Source organism: Grammomys surdaster, unplaced genomic scaffold, assembly GCF_004785775.1.
Source record: "Grammomys surdaster isolate TR1022 unplaced genomic scaffold, NIH_TR_1.0 126133, whole genome shotgun sequence".
NCBI lineage: Eukaryota > Metazoa > Chordata > Mammalia > Rodentia > Muridae > Grammomys > Grammomys surdaster.
Window position 1 is genome coordinate 6,518,943 of NW_021620941.1, and position 12,403 is coordinate 6,531,345.

General features: G+C 53.9%; 1 protein-coding gene across 3 annotated transcripts in view; it reads right to left on the reverse strand.

The window, feature by feature from the left end:
- Positions 1-266: 266 nt before the first annotated feature.
- Rxra (retinoid X receptor alpha) overlaps positions 267-12,403 on the reverse strand; it is an 86,801-nt gene continuing 74,664 nt past the window's right edge. For 2 of the 3 annotated variants that reach the window (XM_028756981.1, XM_028756979.1), the window contains exons 6-10: positions 11,060-11,207; positions 9,088-9,220; positions 7,162-7,253; positions 5,624-5,729; positions 267-3,943 (exon numbers count right to left, since the gene is read on the reverse strand). In XM_028756981.1, the coding sequence (XP_028612814.1) occupies positions 3,796-3,943; positions 5,624-5,729; positions 7,162-7,253; positions 9,088-9,220; positions 11,060-11,207 (627 nt within the window). In that variant the 3' untranslated portion in view covers positions 267-3,795. The remainder of the gene's footprint in view (positions 3,944-5,623; positions 5,730-7,161; positions 7,254-9,087; positions 9,221-11,059; positions 11,208-12,403) is intronic. The other variant, XM_028756980.1, reaches the window with a different exon arrangement.

Here is a 12,403-nt window from a genome sequence, read left to right on the forward strand (position 1 = left end):
CTGATAGAGCGCTCCTACACAGGGATCTCAAGGAGCCCAGCTCTGCAGGCTGCTGGCCACAACTAGAAATAGTTGTCCAACTTCACAAGGCCCCTCAGGTCCCGCTGCTCCCAGCTTCAGACTGGTACCCAGTGTCTCCCAGGAGTGAACCCATCAGCACATAGGGGCGTGAGATGACAGAGCAGTGTCACAAACTTAGGGTCAGATGCAGCCCAACCTGCAGACAGCACAGAGACAAAGGGCATTTATCACAGGAGATAGCACAGTTGAGACATTGTTAACCTGTAATTAATCAGGCAGTTAGATGACATCACGTATCTGGCCCACTCCGTGTGAACCACCTGCCCACTCTAGCTAGCACTGAAGTAGAAGCTGGGTGCAGGAAGGCCAGACCTGGTCAGGTAGCAACACATGGACTGGGGATGACTTTGTACAGGCCTCAAAGGGGCCCCAGAGGACAGCATCATAGCAGAGCAGACATGGAAGACATGGAACCCTCACCGAGGAAGCTGGGGACCGGAGCTGACCACAGGACCTCCCATTCCCAACAGCCCATAAGTCTGCAACTCCCCAGACAGGACTCCCCAGACAGGACAGATGAGAACCGAGTGGAGATATATTTTGAAACGCTCATATTTGTCTCTCTTCTCACTTTTTGTTTCTTTTCTACAATCCTGAGACTGCTGTTCATCAACCCCCCAGCGTCACAATGTCCCAGAGAGCAGTTATGCAGTTCACAGTCAGAGGGGCTGCAGAGGCAGGCAGGCACCAAGGACAGAGCAAGGTTGTTCAAATCACCAAGAAGGGGAAGGAAACCCTGCCTGTTGTGGCCCTCCCTACCACCAAAGGAAGTGTCTGTCTGTGCTGTTCTCACGAGCTTCAGCCTCCTGGTAAGGGCCTCCTCTCGGCGTCAGGGTGTCCCAACGCTTCTTGACACTCAAAGCAGAAACAAAACAGGTCCCCCGCCATGCCATCCAGTTTACATGAGGGATAAAATTACATTTGTACAAAAATAGATTCATTTACCCTTCCCGGTGCGTTAAACATTCCTCTATCTTTACTCCCTGTGGACGCGGCATCCTCCCCCACGGTGGCCGCACATCCCAGCTAAGGCATGGCTAGAGATCAGGGCACTCCAGCCCTGAAGCATCTGAAAATAGATGCATCCCCTGCCTCCAGAGAGTCACCAGAGCCCGACTTCCCCACAGAGGGGACCTCAGGTCCTTGCTCACAAGAAGCAAATGTACAGGGAAATGGGAAAGTCTTGATTAAAAAGAACACAAAACATCAGCAACTGTGCCGCATCTCCGGTCGCCGGTGGGCGGCCTCTGCAGTCTCTGTAAAGCACGTCCATGCTCACACCACACACCTGCGTCCGTGGGGACCAGGTCACCTGCCCCAGTTCTATGGTGGGGACAGCAGATGACTAGCCATTGGTTGCCTGCTTTGGCCAGGTATCCTGGGATGCCAGGGGAGGGGGATTGGGGTCTCTTGGCACTGTCACCAAGTCACCCAGTATCCTTGAGGATGCTGTAGTTTGGGAAACTGAGGGTGTGGGGCCAAATTCCCCCAGTGACTGTGGTTTCAGGGTGACACAGGCTGGCAGCTGCCACAGGCCCTGTGGTCATCTTCGCTTCTCTGTTACAGGAGCCCCAAATGAATCTCCAAGCAGGGTGGTGACACAGATGAGGAATATGGCCCAGAAGCTGCAGTGCGGAAGTCACGTGACCATTGGTGGCAGCTGTTATCCAACCAGGCTGAGGTGGAGATGGGCGCAAGGTAGCTAATGAGCTGATATTAGTGCTATCTTTAGAAAATTAAAGATTGTTCCACCAAAATAATAACAATAGTAATTACAATCACCTTAATTGAGCCAGATTGGTCTGGTTAAATGAAGCCCCAATTTTCTCCTTAGTGACACCACATCCAACACCACCGCTGCAAACAAACAGCACTGCCTCCAATGACAGTGACAATGAGGCTAAAGGAGCGGAAAGCTCACCAGGTATTCTATAGTGACAAGCAGTGGCAGGTAAGGCTATGTGGGCCAGTGGGGCTTGCAGTCAAAGCCCCAGTGCCTGACAGCCAGCAAAGCCCAGGCATGGCTCAGCCCCAGGACTTTCTCTGCTGGAGCCACTGAGCATCCTCAGTGGCTCAGAGGGACAGAGCACAGTGTAGAACAGGGCTGACACGAACAGTGGGAGAGGAGGTCTGCAGAAGGCACAGTACTGGGTATGGACTGGGGAATCTGCTCCTCTGCCTGCTGCCACCAGCCCCAAAGGCTGTACAGATTTTCTAGGAAAGCCTGGTCCTGGAATCTGTGATGTCTTCCACAGACATCTCCCATGCCACTACATGGAGACAAGGGGTACAGGGAAGATGTTTCCTGAATCTGTTATAGGTGCCTCTGCTGGCAATGGTTTGGGATTTTGAAAAAGTGAGAACTCAATGTGTCCTTCCCCACAGAGCCCAGGAAACTGGCTCCTCCCAGCCACCACTTCTAGGTCCAATCCCCTAGATGGTCTGTTTCATGAGGGCCCTCCCCTCCCGGCCCACACACCAATGGGAGACCAGCTGCTGGGGAGGCAGTATGGACATGCCCACTAAGGCACCTACTCCTGACAAGTCTGGGCCCCTGCAGTCTGAGACTAGATCATGAAGGCTGGCACCCAAGGCGGCCCCACAGTGCAAACAAGGCTGGTCAACTAGAGAGGCACATGGGACAGGGCTGCCTGAAGCCTGAGTCTGCAGCCTGCCATCTGAGCAGGCGTGACAGAACCCTTGGGTAAGATTCTGGACTAACACTATCCACAGACACCACCATACCCGAGGGAGTCCCAGGAAGTCCCTGTCAGGATTCTAACCGAAGTGGCCAGTCCAAGAAAGGGCCCATGCTAGAGTCCCACATAGACCCTGCTGAGTCAGCCACACCAGGACAGTCACCTGCCATGTCTGCATGGTTCATTTCCAGGTCCCTCAGGCCCCCTTTCCAGAAACCAGACAACATCCCTCCTCTCTTCCCTGAGCCTCAGGATGTCCAGTCTCCCACAGGACCACTGAGGTGGCAACCCCATTCTACGTGAGCCAGGGCAGCCCTCCAGGATGATCCATGGCACCACCTTGCAGACCAGAAAGGAAGATCTATGATAGGGCAAAGCCAGGCTACTATAGTTGGCTAACCCTGGGTTGGTGAGACATGACAGGGGACATGACAGAGGACCTCCAGCCCACGTGGTCTTGAGGTGGTCCCAGAATTCTGCTCCTCGGAGTGGTATCTCAGGGTATCTTTGAAAACAGGCTTTACAGGTTAGCTATGACCCAGGAGGATATGACCTGCCCCACCTGCTCCCTCTTGACCCAAGGTGATTCCCATCCTAACTGGGTACCAGGACTCTGAAAAGGCAAAGATGGGGCACTCCAAACAGAGGTGCCACGTGGGCATGTCGAAAACCAGCGACAGCAAACAGCAACCAGAACAAGCCCTTCTCCCAGCTCTTGCAGCTCCAGGTGCTGAAGACCCCACAAAATACCCCAAGGCCCTCAGAGTGACAGCAGCATAGCCTTAGAGCCTGATGTAGGGCAGGGGGCTGGCTAGGTGTCACACCAGCTCTGCCATGGCCCTGGGCCAAAGGCAAGCATTCATAAAGATGGCGAGGATGGTGATGCATCTTTTGGGACCATAGGGACACTGCACCCCAAAGATCCACACAGGCCATCAGAAAGGACAGGGACAGGGCTGGAACTGAGCAGCTGTGTCCAGGCAGGGCGCGGGACTGGCACATGGCCGGCAGGGGCCTAGGTGGCTTGATGTGGGGCCTCCAGCATCTCCATGAGGAAGGTGTCAATGGGCGTGTCCCCGATGAGCTTGAAGAAGAACAGGTGCTCCAGGCACTTGAGGCCGATGGAACGCAGTGCAGGCAGGCGGAGCAGCAGCTTGGCAAACCTGCAGGACAGTACAGAGTGAGGACAGGCCAGGAGGCAGGGAGTACTCCCTGCTGTACTTGGTGACCTGTAGCTTCCCTGGACACCAGCCAACCCCAGTGTCTGGGACCCGAATCTGGTCTGCAGAGAAAGTTGCCTTTCTCTAAGCTGATCCTTTTGGAAGAAGTGGGAAACTAGAGAAAGGAGGCTCCTTGGAGACAAAGAGCACAAGGACAGGGGTGGGGTGGGGATGTGGTAGGGGTGCGGCAGGGTGAGGTGCATCAAGATCCATGAAGCCCTGAAATGAAAGAAGAGCCAATGGTAAGACTACTGCTGGCCAGGACAGGCCCAACAGGGTTTGGGAGACCAGTTACAAGTGTGGGCTTGTTCCATGGGCAATGGGGAGCCACGACAGAAATGTCAGCAGGTAAGAGCATGAACGTGGTTTTGTGTATTGAAGAGGCCTCTGCAAGAACAGCTGTCCCTCTAGAGGCCATGGGGCATGTCCTAGGAAGAGGCAACAGAAAGATGTGTGGGCGGCCTCATTGGTAGTAATACGCATGGTACTCGGGGTGACTGACAAGCCACAGGGTAGAAACTGGAGGTGGAGTCAGTAGTGACTGGGGGATTCTGTGCTTCAGCAGGATCACCTCCCTGGGGAAGACGGAGGCCTTTGGGTTCCTCTAACCCTGGAGTGTTTCCTGAGCGGAAGACTTATAGGCATGGGAAAGGAGTCTAAGAACTCAGGGAAGATGGACAGAAAAGAGAGGACAGAGTGGTATGGGGACAGGACCTGGGGTCCCACATGTGACCTCTGTGTCTCCTCGGGGCCTCACTATATACTGGAGGGGATCTGGGCCTCATTAATTATTAACCATGTCTTTCATTTCAGGGAGGAAGCCCTGTGGCTGGCTGCCCCACAGTCCCAGTTTAAAGGCACAAGCGTAGCTCGGAGGCTGGAGAGGCGCCAGAGAACAGGCTGTTTTCTGCTGAGCTGGCGAGATGGGCTAAGGCAGGAAGCCAGGAAAAACAAGCCGCTGCCACCCTCCTGTCCTCCTCCGGGAAGTTTCACTTTAAACCAAACCAGATGAGGGCTAAACAGCAGTGTGGACAGTTAACCGTGTGTGTGCCAGGGAGCAAGATGGGTTAGTGTGCCCATCTGCCCAGTCTCCTACTACCCGTCTCACACCTAGTCTGCAGACTGGGAGACTGCAAGAAGAAGCAGAACTGAATCCTTGGGATGCACCATTTCTCCTGGACACCTACTGTGTGCCTAACACTAGACTGTGCACCCAGAACTGTGGACCTGAACATGACTGTCAGTCTTCCTTAGGCTAGCATACAGAATGTGTTCTCCAGCCTCAGTCACCTACTATGCACAACTGTAAAGCGCCTACATTGTGCTGGCATGTTAAGCGTCCAGGACTCTTAACAGGTGAAGAACAGAAGGCTTCATACTCATGAATAGCAAGGACCTACTGTGCACTAGGAAATGGATCAATTCTCTCAACCAGGTAGAGGGGCTGTCCTCAGAGCTCATGAGCCCAAGGGCTGCCTAGCTCCTGGTCAAAGCCTACAAAGCATTCCATGCTGGTCTTGAGGAGGATGCCACCGTTTTATGGTATACAAAGGGCTTTGGAGATGTGTAGCTGAGCCCAAGGGTGGAGACAGGGGGGTGTTCGAGGATGGAGGTGGAGCTCACCTGCCCGGCTGCTCGGGGTACTTGTGTTTGCAATATGCTTCTAGTGATGCATACACCTTCTCCCTCAGCGCCTCCACCTCAGCAGGGTTTGAGAGCCCCTTAGAGTCTGTAGAGGAAAATAGCCTCAGGTCAGAGCCCCCAGACTGTCTCCTACCCACAGGAGAGACCCCTGCAGACCCTTAGTTCCCAGACCAGGAGGATGGCTCTAGAGTCAAGGATGCCTCCACTCGGCCACTTGAAAGTCAAGTGACCTTGAACCAGTATCTTGTCATTCAAGGACTTAGTTTCTCCATCTTTCTCCAGGTGGCCATGAGGGATAACCAACCCTTTCAGTGCCCTTGGGCCCCGGCCCCAATGACAGGAAGACAGCTGTAAGCCCTTCCCTGAGGATCTCCCCTCACCATGAGCCCAGGAGGTCCCCCCTCAGAGCCGAGACACTGGCCACAATACAGGCTGCAGAAAAGCCATAACCACGGTCATCAACACCATCAGGGCAGTGTACCAGTAAGAATGCTGAGGGTACCGTGGGGTCTGGGGACTCCTTAGAATACATAGAACACCTTCAACTGACCTAGTCCTTGACAGTTCCTCCCTATGCCTCGTAGCCCCAGGCCCAGGCCTCCCTGGTTTGCCATGCCTCCAGCCAGACCACTCAGACCTAACCTGGAAAACTATCAGGCTACCTCAGGAATTACAGTCTGGTGAGCTATCTGGGGTGGAAGCCTATGTCCCTGTCCCCCCATATCTTCTACTCACCATGGGCAGGGCTGGTAAACCCCATCGGCCAAGCTTCCAACCCACATTCAACCCCTTCCCGAGCAAGGATGAGCTTTCAAATACAGAAGCCCATGCATGCCCTGCTGAAGCAAGTGCCCCAGCCTCGGTAGCTTCCTATGGCCTAGTCAGAGCACCCACAAGCCCAGGCGCCATCCCCTGAATCCCTGAATTTCTTCACAGCAAGAATCCCACACTCTCAGCTGTGTGCCCCCATCACTGTGTGGACTGGCCACCAGTGACATCCACCACCATCCCAGTGCTGTGAGCACAGGCCTGGGCCACTCCTCACACTACAGCCTCCCATGAATGGTCCCACACAGAAGACCCTGTCTCAGCCTTTGTGACAGCTACAGCTTTGAGGCTCCAAATACTGCAGCTCCAGAGCCACCAAGGGGACTTGCTGTCCTCAAGAGGTTACTCTGCCCTGATCCCAAACACCCTTGAAGCCAAGGTTTGAGACATGTTAGCTACCCTCGGGACACCTAACAAGATGGACCTCCCACTAACCCCATCCTGGGAGCTCACTCTAACAGAAGACCACTGTAGACAGTAGAGGCTCAGCTGGAGAGCACTGATGTCAAGTGCACACGCTGGCCGCACAGAGTGCCACTTGAGCCTCTCCATTAAGTCTCCAGACAAGTGGAGACAGGAGATTAGTGTCTGTTGTGATGGGGACACTGGGCCCTGAAAGTCAAAGCATGAGGCCGAGCAGATGGGAAGACTCGTGTGCCCTTGACCGTGTGGAGGCGGGAGAGCCGTACCAGGGTTGAACAGGACGATGGCTCGCAGGCAGCCCAGCTCTGTCTTGTCCATCTGCATGTCACGCATCTTAGACACCAGCTCTGTTAGCACCCTGTTAGCAGGAGAAAGCAGGTACCCCATTAAGACATGTCCTTACCAGGGTCCCACCCAGGAAGATCCACTGGACTCGTGAAGCCCAGGGTAGACCTAGAATAGCTGGATGCACTGGGCCTGGCCAGGTCCACAGGAAGGAAGCATCACCATGAGCTCACAGTCCTGTGGAAGATGGGGTCCTCCACTCCCTCAGCACAGTCTGGGAATCTGAGCCCAGAGGAAAAACCCCAAGATTGATGAGCGAAGGAGAGCTGAGACAAGATGTCTTGCTGTACGGCTAGTCAAGGCTGCCCTGTACGCATAGCTGTCTCCTTCAGCTCCAGGTTAGACTTTCCCTGGGACAAAGCCACTTTTCATCAACAGATATCACATAGCTTCCTCAGCAAGACAGGGACGCCTCCAAAGGACCTTCAAGTGTCCTTAGCTCACTCAACATGTTCGGAGTCTGAAAGAATCCTAGGCTCCACTCCGGTGTCAGTCACCTGACCTCAGCAGCAAGGAGGAGCCCCACCACCAGGGGTCAGACTTAACAGTCCACTCACTTTGACAGTGAGGATAAGCTAGGACCTCTCCAACCAGCGCTGGGAGATAAGCATAAAGCCCCCAGGACTGCTACTTCACTACCAATTCAGACCCCATAAGACTAAGCCCCAATACCTTCCCCTATGGAGCGGCCCCATATGTTAGCTTGTCAAAGTCTTGCACCACAGAGCTTGGCAGTGAGCTGAGGCTAGTATTTATCTGCTCTTGTGCTCCAATTGGCCTTTCCCTGGGACGAGCTCATTCTGTGTACTGTCCTCGCTATCCCAGAGTACTTACTGGTGGGTGGCTCTGCTCACCTCCAATTTCCGGAGCTCAGGGACTCACGGGCTTCACTCTCACACCACTTCTTCTCAGAGGCCTGCTCAACCCCACTCACTATGCCCCTGCACTGTCCCCAGCCTCCCAACTTCAGCTGGCAACAATTGACATCCAGGTCCCCAGAACACTGAGGTCTGGCACAGGCCCTTAGCTTGTACATCAAGGCTGGGCATCCAGACAGAAGGGCAGGCAGTCACAGTCCCTCACCTGGTGGGCATAAGTAAGGCAGGCATTGCAGGAGCGTAACTGGCTGGGGCCAAGTGGCCTTTGCATGTGGCTGCACTCCAGGCAGCCAGCTCCATTGAGAATGTTTCTAAAAAGCAGCTAAGGCACATGCAGAGGTGCCTTCCAGACTCAGGTCCACTGGGGCACGAGGAGCAGCATATCAGAAACACCAGTCATTCAGTGATAGGTCAGGGCACAGGGCACTCTGGGACAATGACAGTGCTTATGGCTGAGATGTGCCAGATGTTGACACTCATAAAACCGTACCAGTGGCATAAACTGGTTTTGTTATACTTGGGGATACTCAGCTCACAAAGGAAGAGGGCTGTCTGTGGCCTCAACTCCCCTGACACTGGACTCCACACACAGCAGTCTCCAAACATCTAGCCTGCATTTTTCACCTTAATGTCTTTCCTATGCAGAGGCTATGCCCAAGAAAGCACGAAGAAACTAAGGGGCCTGTCTCCACCTGTCAAAGATAGTCTCCACCCTACATACCTATTCAAGATGGCCCACCTATTAAAAAAGACACTCACCCCACCTACCTGCTGAATACAATCCATACTTAGCCTACCAATCAAAGACAGTCCACAATCCACATACCATCAAAGATGATGCTACACTACTCATGTGTTGAAGATGGTACCCACTCTTCTCACCCATTGAAGAAGGCATCCATTCCACCTACCTACCAAAGATGGGACCTACCCTGCCCACCTATCCAAAGGTGGTGCCACCCAGCCCACCTGTCAAAGATGGCGCCCACCCCGGCACTATGAGCACTGTTCCGGTGTACGTGCAGGCCGGTGGCAAGGAGGATCCCGTCTTTCACAGCTATGGAGCGGTGGGAAAAGGAGGCAATCAGCAGCTCGTTCCAGCCTGGGAAGGGAGGAGGCATATGGTCACTCTGCTGCTTCTACAACCCCATCACTGTCCCTTCCCCTCACCCACAGCCAGATCTCTGGAAGCAGCATGTTCCAGACTCATGTCTTTCCACACTCAAGTCAGGGTTCCTAAAGTGGGACCCCAGAAAGTGTCCCTAGAAAAAGGCTCCTGAGCACCTGAGTGTGAGCAGCACCTCTTCCTTCAAGTATACACTCTATCAGTGTAGCAGCCTGGGAAGTTCTGCCCCAAGGACTGTCTCTAACAAATGCAGGGCATAGAGGCTTCTTTCTGTACATAAAGAGGGCATGTACCTCAGAGTAGCTAGGAGACCCCCCCACCCAAGGACGTGCCCTGTGATGGCTATGAGATGGCTGCTGCCAGTCTGAAACATGCAGAATACCAGGAGAGGTGAGTGCTGAGAGGAAAGCCACTGTGGAGCCACAGGCCCAGGGCCACATGTCCCAGGACCCAGCACCAACCAACCAGAGCTATTACAGAAGCACTAAAAAGTGACCTTGAAGAGGAAGAGAAGAGAGGACTCTGTACAAACAGCTGGGGACTACTTGAGGTGGCACATGAGCCTTCTAAACAGGTCCAGAAACTCCCTGTGTCCTGAGATCCCAGGCCTTGTGGTTCCCATATCATGGTTGCAAGCCTACTGACCCATTTTACAGGAAAAAGCAGTCAGCACTTGAGAGGTGGGTCCTGATATGCTGCTTGCCACAGGGAGATCATCCCCAGAAATGTGACCTTGGGGACCTCACAAGGATATGTGGGGCCAGTTCTGCCTCATCTCATATCTAGGCACCTGAGCCCCACACTGAGCAGGTCATCTGAGGCTCCGCCCCACGGCTGTCCCTTCTACATGAGCTGGCATGCCTCAGTGACAAGGGCTCACTGAAACACCTGTACTGAACAGTTGGTCCAAGGCTAGAAGGCCAGATGGCTCTGCAGTTCCCACAGCCATGGCAGTAAAGACCCGGACAATGGTGATCCTCCTGGACAGAATGCTCAGACAAGTTCTGTGTTCACAAAGTAGGTCACATGCCTCAGCCCAACGGGTACAAGCCCACCTAGGCAGAGGCAAACATGGAAGGAGCCATCTTGTTCATCTTGGCAACCCATGTCTACCAAGAGGTCTTTTCAAAGGGAAGGCAGGAAGGTCAGGGCCCATGTGAGCCTCACCCCAACTAAGTAGCTTTCAAAATACTTCATGACATACAGGGATCCATCTCTGCTTATTTTATTGCTGGGGTGGGCTGAGGCTAAAGCTGAGAGCTCTTGGTACGAGCAGAAAACTGAAGCAAGTCAGGGTGCTCAGGCCCCCGGAGTGGGGCAGTGTCGTTTGTCACCACAGCTCAGCAGTGAGCAAGAGCTGCAGATGCCATTCTCAGTATATGTCCCTCTCTCCCCAAGTTGGAGAGCTAAGGCTCCCAATCTCAGCGCCCTTACAGGTGAGCTGCTAGAATCTAAGCAACAGTCAGCAAGCCCCAATGCCCACTTAACAAATAAAAATCAGGGCAGCCTGCAGACCTAGCCCCATCCCAAGTTCCAAGGCTACTACATTCCTCCCCAATAGTCCTCCTGGCTGAGTATGAGAGACATACTTTTACATTCCAGACTCTTGTAACAAGGAAACCTCTGCACAGAAAAAGACCTGAAGCTTCCAAGGTAACATGGCTGCAGAGGTCACACAGGCCTGGTGGGCAGCCTGAGCCTTTACTGACTTTCTTAGCTGGAAGGGAAAAGCAGCTCTAGACAGCAGGAGTGGGGAGGAGCCCACTGCACCACTAGCAGCCTCCCGCTCCAGCCTCACTTGGCCGGGCTACTCACCTGCCCGTAGCAGGATGACCTGGTCGTCCAGGGGCAGCTCAGAAAAGTGTGGGATCCTCTTGGCCCACTCCACAAGAGTGAAGAGCTGCTTGTCTGCCGCTTGACAGATGTTGGTAACAGGGTCATTTGGCTGGAGTAGAGAAGGACACTGATCAAGCCTTATAGCTGATATCCTGACAGAACAACCTCACCCCACACAAAACACCCATAGGGTGGAGTCCCAGAAGCTGCATCTCAAACCCTGGCATCTGAGACCTGGCACAGTGAAAGGCTCTGAAGAAGAGATCCACTATAGACCAGGGAAGGGGGGAATGACCCTGGCTTACTGGAGCTGGACCAGTATCATGGCAGGGGTCATCAGAAGAACCAGGAGGCTTGAAGTCAGAAGAGCTGTTATTGAGAAAAGCAGATTAGAGGGCATGGTTGACCTGAAGCTGGCAGAAGTCAAGTCAGGGGGCTGGGAAACCTCCAAATACAGGAAAGACAGAAGAGAAGAGTCAGCGCTGCCAACCACCTGACTGGGCCCCACCAAGACAGATTAGGGTCACATAGCTCAGTGGCTGAAGAAAACAGAATCTGTACCATGGAAGCCACTGGCAATGTGTGGAACATCCCATCAGGTCTTCCCCGCCTGAGAGGCAGGTGCTGGGGGAAGAGGAAAGGGGCCCATTTAACAGGCAGGTGAAGGAGCTGAGGTAGGGCCAGACCCCATCTCTAAAGACAGCAGTAGCCCACCCAGGAGAGAAGTCCTATAAAACATGCAAGTACAAGCTTGGGGCTGGTCCTTGCTTGGTCCGGATTCCAAGTCACAGGTAGAGGTGATGTCACTAGAAGCGTTCCAGAAAGTTCTGCCCAGAAGAGGAACACTTAGTCCTTGGCATAGGTGAGGAGACTCAGGTAGGCCTTATAGTAAGTAGGCTGGGTAGCCCATCCCAGTTCCTGGCAGGTGGGTCAGGATCATGGCCCTCTGGTCTCAGGGTATGGTGGGTAAGAGTCCCAAGAACAGGATACAGGACTCCTGGTTTTGAAAACAGAGGTGGCCGAGCATCCATCGGATAAGGAGAGAATGAACAGCTTTAAAGGGCTTCAGCTGACAGAAACCATCTGCTCAGCAGTGACGTTCAGTCTAAACACCCAGCCCGTGTGAAGGGCCTGTGAAGCGCTCGGTGAAAGGCAAAATCAACTTCACACCACTGGCCTGGCAGGACTGGCTGCAGGGGAAGCCCAGGGCCACAAGGACAGGTGATGCCAGCACATGATCCCCAGGACAGAGTCCACAGGAAGGGATGACATCTCCCAGCCACAGGACCCTCAGCAAACCTAAGAGGCCAGCAGAGGCCGAGC